The sequence below is a fragment of the Pelophylax lessonae genome (assembly GCF_965119305.1).
Source record: "Pelophylax lessonae genome assembly, chromosome: 3".
In the NCBI taxonomy this organism is placed as follows: domain Eukaryota; kingdom Metazoa; phylum Chordata; class Amphibia; order Anura; family Ranidae; genus Pelophylax; species Pelophylax lessonae.
In genome coordinates, this window is record NC_138770.1 from 196,112,108 (window position 1) to 196,137,208 (window position 25,101).

At 47.7% G+C, this 25,101-nt stretch overlaps 1 protein-coding gene across 5 annotated transcripts in view; it reads right to left on the bottom strand.

Annotated features, from left to right (window-relative positions):
• Positions 1-25,101, bottom strand: part of ATG16L1 (autophagy related 16 like 1) — a 101,970-nt gene that overhangs the window by 5,013 nt on the left and 71,856 nt on the right. For all 5 annotated transcript variants that reach the window (XM_082249970.1, XM_082249969.1, XM_082249968.1 and 2 more), the window contains 4 exons: positions 24,992-25,097; positions 22,114-22,263; positions 10,166-10,213; positions 3,990-4,091 (listed from right to left, as the gene is read on the bottom strand). In XM_082249970.1, the coding sequence (XP_082106096.1) occupies positions 3,990-4,091; positions 10,166-10,213; positions 22,114-22,263; positions 24,992-25,097 (406 nt within the window). The remainder of the gene's footprint in view (positions 1-3,989; positions 4,092-10,165; positions 10,214-22,113; positions 22,264-24,991; positions 25,098-25,101) is intronic.

A 25,101-nucleotide genomic window follows, 5' to 3' on the forward strand; every position in this document is an offset into this window, starting at 1 on the left:
GCAGCCTGCAAAACTTTGCGGCCAAAAGCAGCATCCGCAGATGCCAACACATCGAATTTTGTGAAAGTGTGCACAGACGACCAGGTGGCCGCCTTGCAAACCTCCATCACTGACGCCTGATGGTGGAAGGCCCAGGCGCCTTATCAGGAAAAGGAGGAACCTGACCCTTGATTGAATAAGCCTGCACTACCATCTGTCTAATCTATCTGGAAATGGTCACAGCTGATGCAGCAACCCCTTGCGAAGTCCGTCTGTAAGGACAAAAAGTAAAAGTGATTTTCTAAACGACTTAGTTGCTGCTAGGTACACCCTGATTGCCTGAACCACATCCAGAGAATGCAAGGCAATCTCCTTAGGATGCTTAGGACACAGGGAAGGCCACACTAGGTCTTCATTCACATGGAAACCAGAGACGACCTTAGGAAGGAACGACTGACAAGGGCGCAGCACCTCTTTATCTCTGTTAACCACCAAACAGCTCGGCGCCCTACGAGCGGAAGTAATCGCTACCAAGAAGGCTACCTTCTGGGACAATATAAGCAAAGGAATCTCGTGAATATTTTCTGAAGAACCGACAGTACCAAACTGAGGTCCCACGGAGGCAACAGAGACCGCACAGGTGGAGCTAAGTGGCGCACCCCCTGAACAAAGTTGCAAACCAAGAAATGCGTAGCCAAAGGACGTTGAAAGAAAATCGCCAAGGCCGAAACCTGGTTCCTCTTTGGAGGAATGCCAAAATTCAAGCCACTGAAAAGGAACTGGGAGAAACCCCCAGAGACTCGCACCACGGAATGTAGGACTTCCGGACGCAACAGTAAATCTTCCTAGAAAAAGATTTCCTAGCTTTCAACATGGTAATCACCGAGTCAGACAACCGCCTATCCTTCAGCACCTGGCTTTCAACAGCCAAGCCATTAAAGGCAGCGACTGTAAAGCAGGATATAAGATTGGCCATTGGACCAACAGTTCTTCCCTGAAAAGGAGTCACCAAGGGACACTGGCGACCCGCCGTACCAGGTCGGCGTACCAAGATCATCGAGGCCTGTCTTGGGCTACCAGGATGACAGGAATTCCTTCTGCCTCGATCCTTCACAGAAGTGTCAGCAGAAGTTAGAGAGGGAAAGGAGTATATCAGACGGTACTGCCTCCAAGAAGCCACCAGTGCATCGGATAGAGGTTCCTGACACCTTGCCACGAATCTCTGCACCTTCCTGTTGAGACAAGAGGCCAACAGATCCACCTCGGGAGTTCCCCACCGGAGACACAGCTGATGAAACAACTCCGGATGAAGTGACCATTCTCCTTAGTCCAGGGCCTGTCGACTAAGGTAATTCGCCTGCCAATTTTCCACCCCTGGAATATGCACAACCAAGAGAGCTGGAACGAAAAATAAAATCTGTTTAAAAAAAGACAAAAATGCGAGATCCCAGCAAGGAACTAGGTTCTGACTCCTGACTAGGAAGAAAAAAAAAACTGTGCCTATGGCAGGAAGTGGGAGTATACCTCCTGGGACTGCTCCATAGGCGTGGTAAAGCTTTTTCCTGCCTAGTGTTCTACTCCTGTAGGGGGCAGCCTAACCCAAAGGTCAAGAAGATTCTGGAGCTATGTCCGTCAATGAACGAAAGAGAAAATTAAATTAGTATCAGTGTAGTTGGCGTCAATGTGTTTTAGCTTCTGTAGTACACTGGTATATACCACCAACACATACATATGTGGAAAGAAACACAGGCGCCACTCTAAGTGCAGTAGCTGGAATTTTATTTAAAAGGATACAACTTAATGTTGGGTACTCACAAAGGTAATAAGTAATCAGGCACAGAGGATGCTCCGGTGGAGAGTCAGGATGGCCAGAGCGGTAGCAATGGGCAGGCTGCAGCGATATCGCTGTACTTCCTCGTCCCGGGGACACTCAGATGCCGGTCCGTCGTCACTTCCGAGAGCGTGGGCGTGATTACGTCATGGCGCCGGCGACGCGTTCTCGGAGCATGCGCTCCTTCTTCAGGCCGATATCGCGCCATTTTGGATAAGGGATTTAAATAGGATGGAAGCCGTAGCCTCCCGGTCCTAGAGTCCGCCCTAATATTAAATGTATTTAACAGTTTGGTTTATCTGATAGGTCTGGCAGTGTCTGGTGCATATAAAATCAGCAATTTCATAATACAGTAACGGATATTCAAGCAGCGATCAATATAAAAGCGATTAATATAAAAGCAGTGGTTAAGACAATATACAATATACAATATAGGAGCAGCTTATAAGCGAAGAATGTACTTATAGTAACCATTGTTTTAGCCGCAGTATAAAATTGTTAAATAATTGTAAATACAAATAAAATTAAATTCACATAAAATTAAATATAAAAATGAAAAAATATAAAAAAAATTATTAGAAAATAAAAAAATAATATATATATATATAATGCATATAAAAAATATATATAAAAAATGGCAAGATAGGTTCAACAATTTTAAAAATATTAGTTAGAACGCACTAAATGAGCGAATTCGTTTCGACTTCTTCATTTAAGCCACCTGGCACTAACGTGTCCAGGATATATATCCAGTACGCCTCCCTTTGACACAACCGCTTAAAACGTTCGGCTGGTGCAAAGGTGGCTGGTATGGACTCTATGATCCACACTCTCAAGCCAAGGGATGATTTGTCATGTGACAACAAAAAATGACGTGGAACACTATGCTTATCCTCTCCTGCCTCTACGAATCTGCGGTGTTCCCCACGTTTTAAGCGGTTGTGTCAAAGGGAGGCGTACTGGATATATATCCTGGACACGTTAGTGCCAGGTGGCTTAAATGAAGAAGTCGAAACGAATTCGCTCATTTAGTGCGTTCTAACTAATATTTTTAAAATTGTTGAACCTATCTTGCCATTTTTTATATATATTTTTTATATGCATTATATATATATATATTATTTTTTATTTTCTAATAATTTTTTTTATATTTTTTCATTTTTATATTTAATTTTATGTGAATTTAATTTTATTTGTATTTACAATTATTTAACAATTTTATACTGCGGCTAAAACAATGGTTACTATAAGTACATTCTTCGCTTATAAGCTGCTCCTATATTGTATATTGTATATTGTCTTAACCACTGCTTTTATATTAATCGCTTTTATATTGATCGCTGCTTGAATATCCGTTACTGTATTATGAAATTGCTGATTTTATATGCACCAGACACTGCCAGACCTATCAGATAAACCAAACTGTTAAATACATTTAATATTAGGGCGGACTCTAGGACCGGGAGGCTACGGCTTCCATCCTATTTAAATCCCTTATCCAAAATGGCGCGATATCGGCCTGAAGAAGGAGCGCATGCTCCGAGAACGCGTCGCCGGCGCCATGACGTAATCACGCCCACGCTCTCGGAAGTGACGACGGACCGGCATCTGAGTGTCCCCGGGACGAGGAAGTACAGCGATATCGCTGCAGCCTGCCCATTGCTACCGCTCTGGCCATCCTGACTCTCCACCGGAGCATCCTCTGTGCCTGATTACTTATTACCTTTGTGAGTACCCAACATTAAGTTGTATCCTTTTAAATAAAATTCCAGCTACTGCACTTAGAGTGGCGCCTGTGTTTCTTTTCAGTTGGCAACAAGCAAAACTTCTACCTTGTCACTAGAGCTGCCTAAGGAGTGCACATTGGAATTTTTTATGGACTGTGTCACTTATGGACTTTCTATACCACATTGATTTTCCTTTTAACAGTTCATTAGTATGTGTCCAGTATTAGCGGTATAGTTTTTTGGTGATACTGTTTCTCCCCGTGGTGCGCCAGTTATTTATGATTTATTGATTGTACATACATATGTGGAACTACTGCGATCGTCAGGAGCAGGAGAATTTATTTTGTGTTGTTCTTTGGTGGTATGTTAGGGTATAATCCACCACCAAGGGGTTAAGAAAGCCCTGTATATTATGAGTCACAGAAAAACACATAATTTCCGTGTGGTTTTACCTATGATGCTTTCCAAGGATCTTCTCTACCTTCCCAGTCATCACATTCCAGAAGTATAATGTTCCTTCTGCAGACCCAGCAGCCACGTAGCTACCATCCGGACTGAGGAAATAACACAATTGTTAGACATACTCACTGACAAATCAACAATAGTGAATTACCATGTTAAATGTTCTTGAAATATAAGCCATGTGATCAGTTAGTAAAAAAAAGTAGAGAAAAAAAAAAAGTAATTTGCTTCTTCATTTAGAAGAGAATATCTCTGTCATAACATGCAACATATAGAGCATTAAGCCCCGTACACACGCACCGATTGTTGGCCGTAAATTTTCGGCCAACGCCCGATCGGCCGATTGTCAGTTTGTTAGTATGATGCTTCCGACAACCGACTGCGACTTTTCGGCCGAACAAAATCTGGTGTGCATGCTATAAAAAATGGATTTTTGTAAAATCTTACCGTAAAATCCTTTTCTCTTAGCTCATTGACAGACGTAGTCCTCGTGATACACCACCTTCGGGTTATGTTGCCTCCACAGGAGCAGGACTAGACAGGAAATTAAAAAACTCTGGCCACACCCTAGGGGCAGTCCCAGAGGGTATATCCTCTCTCTCTCTGCCTCAGCAAATCAGTTATGTGAAAAAGCAGTCTTTAGAGATTTAACCCAACCCAACTCAAAAAAACAGAGGGGCGGGGACTACGTCTGTCAATGAGCTAAGAGAAAAGGATTTTACGGTAAGATTTTACAAAAATCCATTTTTCTCTAGCGCTCATTGACAGACGTAGTCCTCGGTGATACACCACCTTCGGGACGTCCCAGAGCAGTATCACAACTGAGGGGTGGGAAAATGAAATCAAATCCCAATCTAGAAGGCCCAACCGGTGCCAACTAGAAGTTTACAATGCTCATCCTTAATGATGAGACTCAACAAAAGAGAGAAAAAATTTTTCTTTTTTTTTTTTTTTTCAAACAGAAAAAACCCGAGGTAGACCACCGGTCTCCTCAAATTGCGGCCTGCAAAACCTTGCGGCCAAATGAGGCATCCGCCGATGCCGTCACATCAATTTTATAGAATTTTGTAAAGGTATGTACCGACGACCAAGTGGCCGCCTTACATACCTGGACCACTGACGCCTGATGGCGAAAGGCCCAGGAAGTACTGAGCGCTCGAGTGGAGTGCGCCCTAACAGGGAACGGAGGACTCTGACCCTTAATAGAATAAGCCTGTACCACCGTTTGTCTAATCCATTTGGCAATGGTCGCGGCAGATGCAGGCAAACCCTTTCTGGGGCCATCCGTGATCACAAAAAGTGAATCCGTCTTACAGAATGATTCCGTAGCTTTCAGGTATACCCTGATTGCCCGAACCACATCTAAGGAATGCAACGCATGTTCCCGATGATGCTTGGGCTGAGGACACAAGGAAGGTAGTACAATATCTTCATTCAGATGAAAATCTGAAACCACCTTAGGAAGAAAAGATGGCTTAGGATGAAGTACTACCTTATCCCTATGAATCACTAGGTATGGGGACTGGCATGATAATGCAGCCAGTTCTGACACCCTGCGAGCAGAAGTAATAGCCACCAAGAAGGCCACCTTCTGGGATAAAGTAAGCAAGGGAATCTCCCTGATGTTTTCAAAGGGAGGTTTCTGTAGAACCGACAAAACCAAATTAAGATCCCAGGGCGGTAAGGGCGCGCGGACTGGAGGAGCCAGGTGCCGCACCCCCTGGATGAAATTCCGCACCAAGGATTTGGTAGCTAAAGGCTTCTGAAAGAAGATTGCTAATGCTGAAACTTGACCCTTGATGGTGCTCAAGGCTAGCTTCTGCTCAACCCCTTGTTGCAAAAAGGCCAATATTCGAGACACCGAATAGGTACGTGGAGGAAATCCTAAAGATTCGCACCACGCAATATAAGTCTTCCATGTGTGATAATAGACTTTGCTGGAAGTCGCTTTCCTTGCTTTAATAAGGGTAGGAATGACTGAAGTAGACAAACCTCTGTCCTTCAGTACTTGGGTCTCAATGGCCAGGCCATTAAAACCAGCGACTGTAAAGCACGAAGGTAAATTGGTCCTTGAGACCACAGACACTCCCTGAGACGAAGTTCCCACGGAACGTCTGCGACTAGCATGTCCAAGTCGGCCAGGCCGGCTTGAGGAGGCCAGCCTAGAATTTCTAGGACCACTGGCGCTGATTGGATCTGAACCAGGCGTCCCTAGAGCTATCTGGCCCCGACCATCCGAGAAAGTCTGGTCGTTTTCTGTTTCCACACATTTATCAGATACCTGATAGTTATCAGGAAAGGTGATCTTTTCTGGTTGAACCTCAGGGACCGAAGTCACCCGACTAGAGGCTACTTGGCCTATCTGGTCAACCAGATCCGATTCCTGTGAGGTATCGGGACTAATCTTAGGAAAAGGTAAAGGAAAAGATCTATTCAGGGAACGGTAACTACCGCTTCCTGTGGTACTTAAATGTTGGAAGGGAAGAATCGCACCGGTAGTAGTGGTTGATACTCGATCTAATGTCCTGAATACCGGTGACAACGTCCCCCCCACCCTGAAACCGGGTGGGGGCGCACCTTCAGGCTGTGTACTCCTTTGCTTCGGGTTTGGCTGGGTTGGTCCTCTGCTTGTCCGACCAGCCCTTCTTGAACCCTCCTGGAGGAGTCTTGCCTTTCCCGCTAGTACCAGCCGGGCGCCCTTTATGGGCGGTAAAGAAAGGTCCTCGCTTGTTCCGAGGTCTCTTAGCTTTTGCAGCCTGTGGCAAAAAAGTGCTCTTGCCCCCAGTGGCATCCTTAATGATTTCATCTAGGTTGGCCCCAAATAGACGATTCTCCTGAAAAGGGAGATTGGTCAAGGTCTTTTTGGAACCTAGGTCAGCTGACCAGCATTTTAACCACAGCACACGTCTGAGGATCACTGCTAACTTAGATGCATGCCCTAATAAGGGAGTTGTGTCCAAGGCTGCGTCACAGATAAACCGTAGCCCTTGTATGATCTGTTCCATCAAATCAGATGTCTCCTGGGGAATATCTTTTCCCCTAAGATCTTGGCGTACCATTATCGCCCATTCCGTAAGTGTCTGGGAAACTAGACCAATAACAATTACTGGTCTAAATGCTGACCCTATCAGAGAAAAGATAGTGCGGGACTCTGCTTCTATCTTTCGATCCACCGGATCCTTAAAGGACGAAGTGTCCTCCACTGGAATAACCGTGGCTTTATTCAGCCTGGAAATAGGCGGATCCACGACTGGTGGTACCGTCCATTTCTTAATGATGGATTCCTCAAACGGATAGCGTCTAGCAATACGCTTGGAAATAGTAAAGGTACGTTTAGAATGCTCCCATTCTCCTTTAATCTGATTACCAAAACATTTAGGTACAGGAAAAGCCTTCGCCGTCTTGATGGGCTTATTAGTACCAAAAGGCCTCTCTGTTTCAGTTGCCTCTGCCAGTAAAGCCTCAAGTTTTAAGGTTTCTTGCACTGCCACAACTAGTGCGTCCACCAATGCTTCTTCCTGAATTATAGCAGGAGAAGAAGCGTCCTCCTCACTGTCTGAGGGGGCTTTACCTGGGATAACAGCCCTTGCAGAGGAACCTGCAACTGCCGTGACCATCTCTGAATCTGAGTCAGAGGTGTCAGATGGTATAGGGGTAGGCGGGGGTCGCTTCCTTGACCCCCGTCCCTGACAGGCCGCCTCCACCCGAGCCACCATAGACTCCAAAATTGCTGTAAATGACTCTATACTCTGTGCACCGGCGGGTCCCGAGGCCCCCTCGAGGGAAACAGGTGGGGGAATATGTGTGGCAGGGTCCATGATAACTCCAGTTACTTCCTGGATAATATAATTCAAAGGAAAAAAATTTTTTTTTTTTTTTTTTTTTTCTGACCCCCAGCGCCACAAAAAGCCCCTTAGTGTTACCTGCTAGGGATCCCTATCGATCGAGAGAGAGAGAGATAGACCCCCAGGCTCACCACTTGATGCTCAGAGTTAAACTGCAACAGCTTACAGCGCTGTCTTGACAAACAGGAAGTCTTTTGGCTGGCTGCCCAGGAAGAAAGGAGGCGGCTCCGCCCTTCTGCACGCCTTCCGGCGCCTCCCCCAAGCTCCACGAGGTGTAGGATCACCTCAAACATGGCCGCCCCCATGCTGGAGACACGAGGCTACGCCAAAATGGCGGCTCGTGCGATCCAGCAAAAAAAAAAATGGCGGCGGCCTGTACTGACTAGCGGTGTGCTGCAGGGCACACAACACTCTCTCTGCATGGGGATATGGCGTGGTTGGCGGTACCGGCCCTGGCGGACCGCATGGCCGTTCGGGAGGCCTGCTAATAGCTGGAGATCTGATTTGGAAGGCAGTCTACATGTCCGTGGCTTCTGACTGGTAGGTAGCTTATACTTAACCCATAAGATTCCCAGAATGCCACAGATTACATCTTTAAAACATGTATACAATAGATTGTTAGCTCCCAAACCAAGCCTCCTGGCTTTTTGCACACATAAAATCACACTCAAAGTAGGAGGATTTGTGACATGTTATAGGATAGAAAGGACTCTTTCTTACCATACAGAGAGGGGCCCGCGTTCACCACAAAACCCGTCAGGGAAAAAGGGGGAACATACTACTCACCATACCGGAACCAGGCGGGCACCAACTCCTGACAGTACCCCTCTCCACCGGGGCGGGAGGGCTGTCGACCGATACAGACGCCGTGACTCATGGTCTTTGGCGTTTCAGCGAGACGTTTAACTCGCGGGTTCAGTCCTTTTAATGGGACTTTGTCGCGGCCGACCCAGCGCGGAGCTATGGCCTGCACGCGCTCGTAGGCTGAACTGGGGTGACCACCGGATCTCAACATCCAGCCCGTCGCCCAGTTCAGCTTTCTTGCTTGAAGATCTCACAGGAACACTGGAGAAAAAAAGCTGTCTAAAAATCCTTTAAGAAAAAAATTCTTGCCAGGACCTAAGATCCCAGCAAGGTATCTAGGTCCTTACTCCTAACTAGACAGAAAATAACTGATTTGCTGAGGCAGAGAGAGAGAGGATATACCCTCTGGGACTGCCCCTAGGGTGTGGCCAGAGTTTTTTAATTTCCTGTCTAGTCCTGCTCCTGTGGAGGCAACATAACCCGAAGGTGGTGTATCACCGAGGACTACGTCTGTCAATGAGCGCTAGAGAAATTTATGTTGGCCGTCACCAGAACGTCCGATTGTTCGTCAGTCAGTACAGATTTCGGCCGACAAAAGTCAGATGAGCAAGACTGGGCATGCTCAGAGAAGAAAAAACACACAAAAAGTAAACCAGCACATGACATCACTTCTGCAGTTGGTTGTTGTTGGCCGACAAAATTTGTGTGCAGTCTAGAGCACATTTCAACCAACACAACAACACTGGACAAAAGATGGCCGATCGTTCGGCCGACAATTGGTGCGTGTGTACGAGGTATTAAAGTCAAGAAACATGGAACTGTTGAATTCACTATTGGACAATGTCATTCCACGCAAACACAGCATTTTCCATTCAAACACATGCAGCTACATTCAAAACGGAGCCCAGAGTGTGCCAGAATGATAGGTCAACTTTTACAGGCTGTTGATTCTTCACTTTTAGAGTCAGTTCACACTAGCGTGACTTGTCAGCCTGACAAGTCGTGCTACCTTGCGGTCCATTGACCGCTACAGGACCAGTTCTAATAGGAGCGACACAAGTCGCTCCGACTTAGAAAAAGGGTCCTGTACTACTTCGGGGCGACCTCGGAGCAACTTGCATAGACTTCCATTATGTGAAGTCCCTGCAAGTCGCTCCGAAGTAGTGGTGCATGGTAATGCACAAGTCGCCCCCGAAGTAGTAAGGAGTCGTGTCGCCTCAGTGTGAACCGGCTCTTACTTTTCTCTTAGAGACAGTCGCTTTAAACTCTACTCCATGTAAATAAAAGAGATTGTATAAAATGCAGAAGACAAAATAAATGTAAGCCAACTATTATGTACAGTGCAGTAACCAATGCCACCACAAATTCCAAGCAGTCACACAATCCAATGTTTTACAAATGGTCTGCATTAATCAGGCAGTTCTGAAGTTAACAAATATGCATAAAACGCTGAATATTACTGGGAAAAGAATTCACATCAACATTTTCCCATATGTTGATGTATACTTTTAGCTTACCTAAAAATAACTCTAGTCCAATCTGATCCACACTTGAAACCCTGAGCACTAAAAAGAAAGATAATGTTCTGTTAGCAAATAAACACAATGTGGTTTTGGTATCAACACACTGACAACTCTGGAAAGCAATTATCAATATGCTTTATTAGCAAACTAATAAAAAAATATTTTTAGAAAAAAAAAAAAAAAAAAAGTTGTACAGTCTCAGTAATAAATAAAACACAAGTTTATTCTGTGGTAAACATCTAAATAGTCGCTACAATTCTCATGCAGTATATCTGCATACTCAGGTAATTGACCTGATAAGGTAAATGACCTGCAAAGGTCATTGTGATCAGCAATATCCTACCATGTATTCAAGACCTTTCAATAAATTGTCCAGTCTGCGCCACTTGAGGATAAGATCTGATTGGGTGTTGCATGTCATTAATTTGTATCATTACATAAAAATACGATACAAAGCAATACTTTGCATCAAAAATTACAGCAGGAAAGTCCAAAATCCTAAAAATGTGATTTTTATACTTACCGTAAAATCAGTTTCTCGGAGTTCATTGATGGACACAGCTGTTCGTATTCAGATCCAAAGGGTTATTTTGCCCCTACAGGAGTAGGACACTAGGCAGAAAAAAGACTTTGCAATGCCTATGGGCAGTGCTAGGTGATATACATTCCCCTCTCTGCTATAGGTCAGAATCGCACGGAACCTCCTCTAGGGATAATAATATCAGCAATAGAGGTTTTCTATGTCACTTGCACAGTATTATATATTGTGATTTATTTTTGCCAATTTGCACTGCTTTTCGCACTTATATATTATATTATATTGGATGAGCTCATATATCTTTTATACTAGACATTCTTGCTTGCACCTTTTATACCCTTTGATCTAGTACTTTTCACATCAGGACTGTACATTCAGCACATATTTGCAACATTTGCAAACTTTTTGCTTATTTTGAACATCATTTATGTTAGTAGCGCTGTATCTTTGTATATTTCTTTTTTTTTTTTTTTTTTTTTTTTAATCTTTGTATATTTCTATTCATTTATGACCCTTCTATGTGCAGTGATTCACACATTTTGATATAGCTGCTACGAGTATTATATTGTATACTAGTGTGCGACTCCACACATAGTTGCACTGATATACTTACACTTTTTTGATTACTGACACTAATTTGTTTTAAATTGGCAGCCGGCAGGGCTGTCCTGGGAGTGCGGGGGGGGGGGGGCTGTTATATAATGTAAATTAGCTGTATAATGTAAAAAATTTATGATGTCTGTACATTGTTCAGACTTTCCTATATGTAAGCAGGCCACAACCGACAGACGTGGGCGAAGAACCACCTTATCTATGTGGACCAAGTAGGGGGTACGACAAGATAATGCCGCCAGCTCCGACACACTGCAAGCAGAGGTGACAGCCAACAAAAATGTCAGCTTCTGGGTCAGTATAAGTAGGGGAATCTCCCGAATATTTTTAAAGGGAGGCTTCTGGAGGACTGAAAGCACCAAGTTCAAAAACCACGGCGGAAGAGGAGACTGCCCCGGAGGAGTCAGATGTCAAACCCCTTGAATAAAAGTAGGGATCAGGGAGTGAGTGGCTAGCCGCTAGGGGTTGCTGAAAGAAGACCGCCAAGGCTGACATCTGGCCCTTGATGGTACTCAAGGCCAATTTCTGCTCAACACCTCATTGAAGGACAGTCAAAATCCGAGCCACCGAAAAAGAACAAGGGTGAACACAGATTGACTTACACTACGAAATGTATGCTTTTCACATACAATGGTAGATCTTCCTAGAAGTAGACTTCCTAGCCCTTAGCAGTTTTAGAATCACCGACCCAGGCCAACCTCTATTTTTCAGCACCTGGCTTTAAACAGCCAGGACGTCAAAGCCAGTGACTGTAAAGCAGGATGGAAGATCGGCCCTTGGGACAGCAGATCCTCCCTGAGAGGCAGTCTTCAAGAGACGTCTTTGACCAATCGCACCAGGTCGGCGTACCAAGACCAGCGAGGCCAGTCTGGGGCCACTAGAACAACCGGAATCCCATCAGCCTCAATCCTGCGAAAAAGCTGTGGCAGAAGCTTGAGAGGAGGGTAGGCGTAGATCACAAGATACTGGCCCCACAGGGCCACCAGGGCACCTGTGGCGTCCGCCAGAGGATCTCGTGACCTTGCCATAAACCTCTGTACCTTTCTGTTAACCCGAGATGCCAACAGATCTACCTCGAGGGTGCCCCACTGGAGACATATCTGATGAAACACGTGCGGATAAAGGGGACCACTCCCCTTGGTCCAACGCCTGCCGACAGTTTGTCCGCCAGCCAGTTTTCAACTCCTGGAATGTGTAAGGCAGAGAGTGCGGTAATGAAGCGTCCTGCCCACCGGAGGATGCCGGCTACCACCAGGGCTGCCAAAAACGGAATTTTTGTAAAATCTTACCTGTAAAATTCCTTTCTCTGAGTCCTCCGACAGTCGCCGCCTCTTCATATTCGTCACATATGGGGTATTAGACTTTGCTCCGAAGGAGTAGCTAGGCAACAGAATATGTTAACATTAAAGCTTTTAACATATCCCACCCTCAAGGGGTGGTCCCCTCAGTCAATACCCTCCTACTTCCTGCAACCATATCTCAGTTTCAGTGGAATAGCAGTAGAGTATACAACCAAACCCCAAAAGAGGGGCGGGGGCGGCGACTGTCGGAGGACTCAGAGAAAGGAATTTTACAGGTAAGATTTTACAAAAATTCCGTTTTCTCTTACGTCCTCCGACAGTCGCCGCCTCTTCATATTCGTCACATATGGGGAACGTCCCAAAGCAGTGCAAACATGAGGGGTGGGAAACGCATCCGCGCCGAAAGGCAACGCAGTCTCCGCATCAAAGAAAGGAACCTTACCAAAGGAAGGAAACCAGCTGGGCTACAGGAAAAATAATTGCTCAACAGGAGCAACAACCCAGGAAAAGACAAATAACCAGGGGATAAAAAACTTATCCCAACAGCCAGAGGTCCCCAACAAGGGACCCTAGGGAATTGCCGCACTAAGAACCTTGCGGCCAAAGGAAGCATCCGCCGATGCCTGAACATCTACTTTGTAGAATCTTGTGAAAGTGTGCACGGTCGACCAGGTCGCCGCCTTACACACCTGGGCTACAGAAGCCCCATGACGACAGGCCCAAGACGTACTCAGAGCTCTAGTAGAGTGCGCCTTCACAGGCGCAGGGGGAACCTTCCCCTGCAAAGCATAGGCCTGTTCAATGGTCTGCCTGATCCATTTGGCGATGGTAGAGGCCGACGCCGCCATGCCCTTCCTAGGACCCTCTGGAAGAACAAACAAGGAGTCCGTCTTTCGAAAGGACTCAGTCGATTTAAGGTAAACCCTTATCGCCCGAACAACATCCAAAGAATGTAGTCTCACCTCCTTTGGATGTTTAGGCTTCGCGCACAGCGAAGGCAAGACAATATCTTCATTAAGATGGAATTCCGAAACTCGCTTCGGAAGAAAAGAAGGATTAGGTCGCAAGACCACCTTATCCAAATGAACAACCAGATATGGAGACTTGCAGGACAAAGCCGCCAGCTCCGACACTCTGCGAGCTGAAGTGATCGCAACCAAAGAGGCGACCTTTTTGGACAACATAGACAACGAGATCTCCCTGATCTGTTCAAAAGGAGCACGTTGTAACACAGATAGAACGAGATTCAAGTCCCAAGGGGGCAGAGGATCCCTCCTAGGAGGAACCAGATGCCGCACTCCCTGAACAAAAGGTGCCAACCAAGGAGTTGGAAGCCACAGGACGTTGAAACAGAACGGCCAGCGCAGACACCTGACCCTTTATCGTAGCCAGCTCCAAACGCTGATCGACACCCGTTTGAAGGAAGGACAGCACTCGGGAAACCGAGTACGTGCGGGGTGAAAACCCCCTGGACTCACACCAGGCAAAATAGGCCTTCCAAGTACGGTAATAAACCTTCCCCGAGGAAGACTTCCTCGCGTTGATCAAGGCATGAACGACCTCTGGGGAGAGACCCTTCTCCTGCAGGACCTCGGTCTCAACAGCCAGGCCGTCAAAGCCAGCGACTGTAAAGCAGGATGGTATATCGGTCCTTGAGACAGGAGATCGTCTCGAAGAGGCAGACGCCACGGGGCGTCGACCGCCAGATTCACGAGGTCTGCGTACCAGGACCGGCGAGGCCAGTCCGGTGCCACAAGAATCACCGTGCTGCGTTCCGAGTGTAACCTGCGAAGGAACCTGGACAGCAACTGAATCGGTGGAAACGCGTACATCAGCTTGTACTGATGCCACGGGGCCACTAACGCGTCCGACGCGTCTGCCCGAGGGTCGCGCGTCCTTGCCACGAACCTTCTCACCTTGTTGATGAGACGAGACGCGAACAGGTCCACATCTGGAAGACCCCACTTCGCGCACAACATCTGGAAGACAGCCGGGTGGAGAGACCATTCCCCCTGATCCAGGGTCTGGCGACTCAGATAGTCCGCCTGCCAGTTCTCCACCCCTGGAATGTGAACCGCCATTATAGCCGGGACATGAGTCTCGGCCCAAGACAGAATGTCGGCCACTTCTCGAGCCGCTCGGGCACTCCTGGTGCCCCCTTGGTGGTTGATGTAGGCCACCGCCGTGGCATTGTCCGTCTGCACCCAAACCGGGCAGCCCTGCAGCCGGTCCGTCCAGCGATGAAGACAGTGATTTATCGCACGCAATTCCAGAATGTTGATCGGAAGGGAGGACTCCCCCTCCGACCAAGTCCCCTGGGCGGACAGAACGCCCAGAACACCACCCCAGCCCGACAGGCTGGCATCCGTGGTGATTACCGTCCACGAGATAGGACGAAACGACTTGCCCCCGGACACCATCGGGGACTGGAGCCACCACAGAAGGTCTCTACTGGTGCGATGACTCAACGAGATTTGAAGATCCAGAGATTGAGGTCGCCCGTCCCACATGGACAGGATCTCCGCTTGGAGACCCCGCGTGTGAAACTGGGCGAAGGGAATCGCCTCGAAGGCCGAGACCATCAATCCCAGACATCTCATGCACGTCCGCAGAGACGAGTGTGGAACGTCCCTGAGGGACCTGACTTCCTCCTGAAGAGTTCTGAGTTTGTCTTCCGGCAGGAAGACCTGCGCCTGCACCAAGTCCAGGATCATTCCCAGGTAGGGAAGACGAACCGACGGACTCAGTGTCGACTTTGGAAAATTCATCGTCCAACCAAACTCCTGCAGAGTTTGCATCGTGACAGACAGGTCCTTCTCCAGACCCTGGCTGGTCGCAGACCGAACCAGAATGTCGTCCAGATACCCCAGGACAGAAATGCCCTGGGCCCTCAATAATGCCAGAACCGGTGCAAGCACCTTGGTGAAGACCTGCGGAGCCGAGGCGAGACCAAAAGGCAACGCCACGAACTGGTAGTGATCCTCCGCAATGGCGAATCGAAGGTACCTCTGGTGACCCTCGAAAATGGGGATGTGAAGATAAGCATCCTTCAAATCGATGGAGGCCATGAATTCCCCCGGAACCAGGGCAGCCACCACCGACCGCAGGGATTCCATGCGGAACTTGCGAACCCGCACAGAGCGGTTCAGAGCCTTCAAGTCCAGAATTGGACGAACCTTGCCCTCCTTCCTGGGCACGGTGAACAGATTGGAATAAAACCCCCGAAATCTGTCCCGATGAGGCACCGGAACCACCACTCCCTGAGCCCTCAGGTCCCGCACCGCCAGGTGCAGGTCCTGTAAACGCTCTGGAGACAGTTGAAGATTTGAGGGAAAAAATCTGCTCTCCGGCCGAGAGAGAAACTCGATCTTGTAACCAGATCGAACGATCTCCTGAACCCATCTGTCCCGCACGCGGGCCAACCAGGGTTGAAGAAAACCGAGAAAGCGTCCCCCACCCCAAAACTGGGTGATGGCGCCCCTTCAGGCCGCACTGTTATGGGCTGCGGATCCGGATTGACCGGACTACTGTTTCCCAGACCAGGGCTTCTTCTGAGAGCCTTGACCTTTGAACGGTTTGCCCTTGTAGTGCGACCGAAAGGCACGAAAGGACCCCTGAGGGGGCCGAAAATTAGCATGCTTCTTCCCAGAAGCCCCCTTAGCCTTGGGGAAATGGGGCAAGAGAGTGCTCTTACCTCCGGTGATCCCCTTAATCAACACATCCAAGGACTCCCCAAAAAGGCGAGACCCATCATAAGGCAGATTGGTTAAGGTCTTACGTGAAGATTGGTCCACCGACCAACATTTCAACCAAACCAGGCGGCGAGACAACACCGCCACGCTGTGCACACGTGCAGCCAACGGGACTAAGTCCAAGTCCGCATCACACAGATACATGACACCCTGGTGGATTTGATCCACCATATCCAGGGTCGCCGGCGAGGCCGAATCGGCCACTAGGACGCGCCTAAGCATCTGCGTCCAACTTGCGACAGCCTGGGCCGCCATGAGAGAGGCAAACAGAGCCTTAAGCATAGAACCCGTAACAGAATAAGTATGACGGGCAAGAGACTCCAATCTCCTATCCGTGGCATCACGGAACACAGGGGAATCCTCTGCAGGAATCGCAGTGGATTTGTTTAAAACCGCAATTGCGTGATCCACTGGGGGTGGCACACACCACCTTTCATCAATGGAAGGCGAGAAAGGATAACGCAGCTTGAACCTACTTGGTACCACAAAAGGTTTGCGTAGATTGCGCCATTGTTCCTTAACAGCGCGCTGAAAATCATCATTGCAGAGAAAAACCTGCGGCGTCCTGCGTTTTCTCTGCGTCCCATAAGCCGCCAAGGCAGCGGGGGGACACACTTCATCCTGCAAACGCAGCGTTTGTTTTATGGAAGCAATCAATTCATCCATGATTGCAAGCTCTTCAGGCGAGCCAGGGGGAGAATTATCAACCCCTTCAACTTCAGCCTCCACCTCGGACCCCACTAGATCCAGGGAGGAGCGGGACCCCGATAAGGAGGCCCCCGCCATAACAGCCCCATCACCTTCACCCTCAGAACCAGAGGAAAGAGAAACTCTGGGTATCTTAGTAGATTGAGCAGCCACCAGCATCTGCACCTGAGCAGCAAGGCCAGCCACAATAGTGGCTAAATCCCCCCCCTGGGGGGTAAACAGCGGTCCCCTGGCTTTCCACCAAGGCGGTAGGAAATTTGCCCTCCTGAGAATCCATTGCCCCAATATCAAATGCCGGATAATAAAGGGTTAACTGCCCCTTTAACAAGCGCGGCGAGCGCAGCCCACCGCACCACACACAAGCACAATGAGACCCCCACAGGGACAATAAAACTGACACAGGCAATGGATAAGAAGGATATAACCTGAGGAGACCCTCGCCGCTGCTGCTGCCTCGATCGGTGTATCCTGGAGAAGAGGAAGTGATGCGGCCAGGGCGCTCTATTAAAGCCTATGGGAGGCTACAAGAAAATGGCCGCCATGCATGTAGAACATGCGGCCGGAGCGAGTGTAGGCAAAATGGCGCCGTTTGGCGCCGAAACCGCCGCTCCACAGTACAGTAATGCACACATGTTATCCATGTATAAAAAAACATGTTAGATCGTCGCAGCAATCGCTGTATAGTGCCCAAACATGTCACAAAACATGCCCCACAGCACACAGCTTCTCACACTGACAAGGCTGACACACACAGTGTCACACAGCTCCCCCCCCCTTGCAGCCCACAGCATGCAGCCGAGTGATAGGGAGACAAACAGTGAGAACAGAGGCAGGTTACACAGTCCCAGACTGACACCCCCCCCAGACAGACAGGTCCCCACATAGATACACTTACCTCACAATGGCGTGGGGGACCCGCACAGGCGAACAAGCCGCTGCACATGAGGCAGGGAGAGTCGCATACAAGACGCACAGAATTGGGGTTAAGAAACCGCACAGCGTCCAGTGAGGTAGCCACCTCACCAATCATCCCTGCACCGAACAGGGATGGGTCGTTCACTGTGCCAGGAGCGTTACCTGGCTGAACGCTCGATGGCAGGCTGGGAAGCCACTGACCCACGACCTGCGACCAGGGGGATCAGCCCGAGACCCAGCCCGCATGATCCTCTTCATCCGAAGAACTAACTAATGCTGACAAAAAGAACAGCTAAGTAAAGGTAGAGAGAAAACTCAAACAAAAAAATCAAAAAAGAAGAAAGAGTCTGGGGCACAAAGCCCCAGCACAGAGAGAGCCAGCCACTCCTGACAAGCTAGACATTGAAACTGAGATATGGTTGCAGGAAGTAGGAGGGTATTGACTGAGGGGACCACCCCTTGAGGGTGGGATATGTTAAAAGCTTTAATGTGAACATATTCTGTTGCCTAGCTACTCCTTCGGAGCAAAGTCTAATACCCCATATGTGACGAATATGAAGAGGCGGCGACTGTCGGAGGACGTAAGAGAAACACTCTTTTTCCGCCCTGGTGATTGACATAAGCCACCGCCGTGGCATTGTCCAACTGGATCAGTACCGTGAGCCCCCGGAGTCGATCCGTCCAGTGATCCAGGCACAGCCTGATCGTCTAAAGTTCCAAGACATTGATCGGCAGTCTGGACTCCTCCAGCGTCCAACAACCCTGAGCAAAGCTCAGTCCCAGGACACCTCGCCACCCAGACAGACTGGCATTCATGGTGACCAATACAAGGGGAGAAAGGATTTTTCCCTCCGAAGAGCCGGAGAGCGAAGCCAGCAGACCAGGGACCCCCTGGTTTCCAGGCTCAGCCGAATCAAATCCAGAGACCTGGGACACTTGTCCCATTTGACCAGGATCTCCCTTTGAAGGGACCTCGTAAGAAACTGTACAAACGGAACTGCCTCAAAAAAGGTATACACAATCAGGCCCAGCACCCGGATGCAAGTCTGGAGGGAGGATCACCTGCTGGACAGCAGTGGAATAATTGCAGCCTGCAACCGCTGGAGTTTGTCCAGAGGAAGGAAAACTCTGGCAAGAGCTGAATCCAGAGTCAGACCCAGATAATCTAATATTCTGGATGAAATCAGAGCAGACTTCTCGTAAGTTAGAAGCCAACCAAACTCCTTCAGGGTCTGTATAGTGATCTCCACGTCGTCCATCAAGGCAGCAGAGGACTCTGCTAGAGGTTGTCCCAATAGTCCAGTACCACAATCCCCTGCTGACGTAGCAACGCTAGAACCAGGGCCAACACTTGTGAAGACCTGAGGAGCTGAAGCGAGACCAAAGGGTAACGCCAAAAACTGATAGTGCTCCTCTCCCACAGCAAAATGGAGGAAGCGCTGGTGTCGGGCACATATTAGAAAGTGCAGGTAAGCGTCCTTAATGTTGAGAGTCAAGAAAAATCACCCTGATGTGGGGATGCCACCACTGTGCGAATGGACTCCGTTCTGAATTTCTGTAACCGCACAAAACAGTTCAGAGTCTTGAGGTCCAGAGTCGTCCGTACCTTGCCTTCCTTCTTTTGGACCATAAACAGGTTCGAATAAAAACCCATAAACGGTTCCATTACCGGAAGCAGGACAATCACACCATGAAGCAACAGGTCTTGCACCGTCCCGAAGTAAGCTTGTAATCGGTCTGGGGACAAATACACAATGGAAGGAAAGAACCTTTCCGGAGGGCAAGAATGAAACTCTTATCTGGTAACCGGACAGTATCACTTCGTGGACACATTTGTTGTTTACCAAGGAGGTCTATGGGCCCAGAAACCAGCGAAGACATCCCCCCACACCCCAGGCATGAGTGAGGGTGCACCTTCATGCTAACGTAGTCTTGTCCACAGGTCTACCGGAATCCCGCTCTCGGCTTTCCAGACCAAGGCTGCTTGTAACCTCCCAAGGAGGACTTGAAAGGTTCTGAAGCCTTGTCAGTGGCCCGAGGGACGAAAAAAAACTTGTTAGCCAAGAGACGGGCCATGTCTGCAACAAGCTTCTTTTCCCTACCCAAACTGTGGAAGAAAGGTACTCTTGCCCCCTGGGAGACTCTTAAAGATGTCATCCAGGGTAGCCCCAAAAAGGCAATCACCTTGAAAAGGCAAATCACTCCGCAGACCAACACTTAAGCCACAATACACGCCTAAGAACCACTGTTGAAACAGATAGCTTAGAAATCAGGGGAGCTGCATCCAAAGAGGCATCACAGACAAACTGCAGCCCCTAAACCACCCCGTCCGCCAACTCAGCGAAAGCAGGGGGAACTGCTCACCCTCCAGGTCACGGTGCAAAAGTTGAGCCCACTCAGTGTTTTTTTGACACCAGGGCAATGGCCAGGACTGGCCTCAGCGCCGAACCAGCAATGGTGAGCATATTGCTGGCGGCACACTCTGCCTTCCTGTCAGCCAAATCTTAAGAAGCTGGGGATTCCTCTACCTCACAGCAAAGCACTTAGTAACCACAAAGGGGCGTTTTGGACAATCCCAATCTTTATAGACAAACTTGTCAAAATAGAAGGGATAAGAAAACACTTTTGCCATGCGAGACGGTTTGTGGGTGCCTAAAGGAACACCGCTGCAGTCTGAGCTGCATTCTCCATATTGTCTCCAGCACAAATGTAATCAGTGTGTCAACTAGTGCCTTCTCGTGTGCAGCTACAGGTGTGGAGGAATCATCCTCATGCAGTATATCTGCATACTCAGGTAATTGACCTGATAAGGTAAATGACCTGCAAAGGTCATTGTGATCAGCAATATCCTACCATGTATTCAAGACCTTTCAATAAATTGTCCAGTCTGCGCCACTTGAGGATAAGATCTGATTGGGTGTTGCATGTCATTAATTTGTATCATTACATAAAAATACGATACAAAGCAATACTTTGCATCAAAAATTACAGCAGGAAAGTCCAAAATCCTAAAAATGTGATTTTTATACTTACCGTAAAATCAGTTTCTCGGAGTTCATTGATGGACACAGCTGTTCGTATTCAGATCCAAAGGGTTATTTTGCCCCTACAGGAGTAGGACACTAGGCAGAAAAAAAGACTTTGCTATGCCAAAAGAAATGGCCCAGACCACTGCAAAATGGCCACCACATACGGCATCCACGAGGCTCCCAGGGACCCAGGAAGAACCACCATGGAGAGGGGGGGGATATGGGCACAGGACCACCATCAGGAGCAAACACCCCCCCCCCCCAGCCATGAAACCCATTCGCCGGTGACCTTAACCCCCCCACCGCGCTACCTCAGAGGGGGGGGGGATTACCAAGTTGGCACATAGGGACCACCAAACAAAGGGGGTTCTGAGGGAAGGAGGGGAATCCGCAGGTCCGACCGTCACAGGGAGGGGCCCGTGTCCACCCCAAATCACATCCAGGGGGAAAGGGGGGACAGCTACTCACCATACCAGGAACCAGGCGGGCACCACTCCAAACAGAACCTCCTTACCATCGAAATGGGGGGCTGCCGGCCTGGAGGAACGCTGCGACTTGGGACAAGTACCAGTCGTATGCAACCTCGCGAGGCATTTAACTTGCAGGACAGCCCCCGTCCAGTGGGGATATGTCGTAGCTGAACCATCGTGGAGCTCTGGTCTGCGTTTGGTCGCTGGCCAGACTGGGGGGAACACTGGATCTAGATATCCAGCCCATCGCCCAGTCCGGCAGCTGATTTTAGATCTCACAGGAAAAAGCTAGGAGAAAAAATGCCATGTAAAAAGAAAAACAAAAAAATTCCAGAACCAGAGATCCTGGCAGGCAACTAGGTCCTTACTCCTGACTAGGCAGAAAAGAAAACTGAAGGCCTATACCAGAGAGGGGATGTATACCAACTAGGACTGCCCATAGGAGTAGCCAGGTCTTTTTTCTGCCTAGTGGCCTACTCCTGTAGGGGGCAATATAACCCTGTGGTTCTGCATATGGAGAGCTGTCCCTGTCAATGAATGAAAAGAGAAAACTATATTCCTACATCTCCATGAAAAGTTTAAGGATTGTAATAAGAAGGGTTACAATTCTCTCTCACCTAAAAGTCTGCCGAACAGCATTGGCACGCAGGTCTACAATTTTGATGAGATCATCTCGAGAGCAGCTGAGTAGCTCTGTTCTTTCAGGGTTCAGATCTAAAGCAGTGATCCTTCCTTGAAGCTCCAGCTCCCGTACTATACTCTCGGTTCTAGAATATCAAAGAACAAAAATGTAGCAACTGTACAGAAAATTAATTCTGGATTAAGAACTATAAAGATTGCCATATATAAAAAGAGGAAATTAAGGCTGCTCCAGAACAATCACAACATTTAACATTTAAAATATAGGGGAATACACACACAGCTCAGCCCTGAATGGCTGCCAGGAGCTCACCTCCCCACACACATACAATGTGCTCATTACAAGGGCTTGTTGAAGTCTGATTTCAGCGCTCATCATGTGTGTGGGAGTCTCCACTGACTGTGCCCAGGTGTGCAGTGTTTTTATTCCCCTGAGCACATGCACAGCATGCTGGAAGTTGTTGTGTGTGGAGTCCCTGGCCCCCCTCACCCTCCTCAGTAATTCCTATAGCCACATTGTGATGTGCGGAGTGCAGGCACACTACAGCTTAAGTCGGATCCCGGGGCATCTCATGTTGTCCCAGTACACTGTCACTGCAGATTCACTACCCTAAGAGGACAGCCAATAGGGTCGAAGGAGGAGGGACTTGAAAGATTACCAACAATTGGCGTGAGTTGGGGCCAATCGTTTGGCAACTCCTGTGCTCTGGCATGCTATGCCTATGGCTGGTGCAAACAGTGAATGGGCTTGACAAAAGCCCAGACCCCAGGCCGCAACTTCTAGTCGCAAACGCAACCCGGCACCTAGAATTTTTGGAGCTCTGGTATAAGAAATATATATAAAGTATAAGAAACACTGGTGAAGACATGGTGGATATGTCTTTGATCAAGGCATTTATGAGTTTATTCAATTTTTTTTTGTTTAATTGATTAATTTTCATATGCATTTATGTATATATGATTGATGGAATATTGGTTTGGTAGTAAAAGAAGGATTTTACATTAGAGGGCAAATAGCGCCCCACCTTGTGTTTGTAGGTGGGGGCTGTTTAGAGGTTTCCACTAAGAATACATCAGCATAGCAGCTCCCAAGACTCATGTTTTTAGATTTGTGTGAATAAATGCCTACAAGCACCATCAGCGGCTGACGGCTTGTAGTTCTCAATGAACTAGGAGGGTGCTGATGAGCACTCTGGTAGTCCATTGATCTTCCTGCTCCCAGGTAACTGCCTGCCTGTATGAGGTACAAGCAGACAGCTATGCTGAGAGTCTGCAGGAGCCTGAGACTGCGGATCATGGGTGACTTTGGGCTCTGCAGACTTTGGAAAAAAAAAAAAAAAATGAAAAATGCACATCTATTACCAGCAGAAAAATGTGCATTTATTTATTGTAGGTGAACTTATCCTTTAAACATGAAACAACACAGGAGCAGAAGTCTAAATGCAACCACATTTTATCAAACTACAGTAAAACCTTGGATTGCGAATAACTTGGTCTGCGAGTGTTTTACAAGATGAGCAAAATTTACGAGTATCATCATGTTACAACGGATTATAAAAGAGGAGAGGTGCCTCTAATTGTGAAAAAAAATGCTCAAAGGAGCTAAAAGAAACTCAATATAAATGTGCAAAAAATGCACAAAAAAGCACAAGCTTCTTCAAGCTGAAATAAAAGCTCAGATGAAAGCTTTTCTTTTTTTTGAGCTGCAGTGTGCATTAGTCCTAAGTGTAGCAATATGGTTACATTTAATGAAGGTACAACATTTAGCAACTCACATGGTTAACAATTAAAAATAGCCACATTTAAGTATGAAGGCATCCGGGGTAAAACTGTCCTCCACACCGCCATCCTTTTCACAGTGCGCTCCATGCCTCACTTTCAGATCGCTCCACTGCAGTCTTCCCAGGCACAATTGCAGACTGACGGTGGTGAAAGTCGGCAGTGCAGAAGTCGGTCTATGTGGACAGCTTTACCCCGGGTGCCTGTATACTTGTGCCTGTTTTAATCATCAACCATGTGAGTTCCTAAATGTTGAACCTTCATTAAATGTAACCATATTGCTACACTTTGAGGCGCCTCTCTTCTCTTTTATATTCTGTAGCACCTGCTGGGTTTTGCTTCTAATCCTCTTGGATTGACATTTTATGGTTACACAACCTATCACATTGCTATAATCTTTTTATATGGACTATAGACTGAAGGACTTATGAATAAATGGTTGTGTAATGAATCATCTGAGTTTCCATTATTTCTTAAGGGGAAATTCGCTTTGATATACGAGTGCTTTGGGTTACAAACTTGTTTGCAGAACGAAATATGCTTGCAATCCAAGATTTTACTGTACTATCAAGCAATTTTATCTAAATTCTATCATTTCAATACTTTCTTTTCCCTAAAAAAATAACTATGGCCAAGGATTTCCGGCACAGTGCCAGGCTCAGGAAGGATCCCAACAGAATCCAACTGGCTGAATGATTTGACAGATGGCTCCACCTTTTAGTGTGCGCCTAAGAGCTGGAGTCAGCTGCGTTCACCTCCTTTCCAGCACGGCGTTCCAGTGAGCGCTGGAGGAACAGAGCAGAGAGCAGTGACTGACAGATGCTTGGAGCAGAGCAATAGCTGATCAATTGATCTTTGGGTCTTAAGGTCACACTGGACAGCTGTAGTGTCACACAGATGCTGCAGCATGGGGGGGGGGGGGGGGGACTATGTAGGTTTGTTTTTTTAATAATCCTATACTTCTTGTTTAAAGTTTAATGAAAAGCTTATGAATGGAATTTCAGAATGTGGCTATTTTTAAAAACAGTCCACTCACACAAACACATCTGCCTTAAATTTCATCAGAAAACTTCCTACCTTATATCCCAGAATCTGATCTTTTTGTCAAAGTGACCACTCATCACACATTGCTCTGTACAGACAATGTCATTACAACTGGATCCAGCAAACACAGTCTTAATACCTGG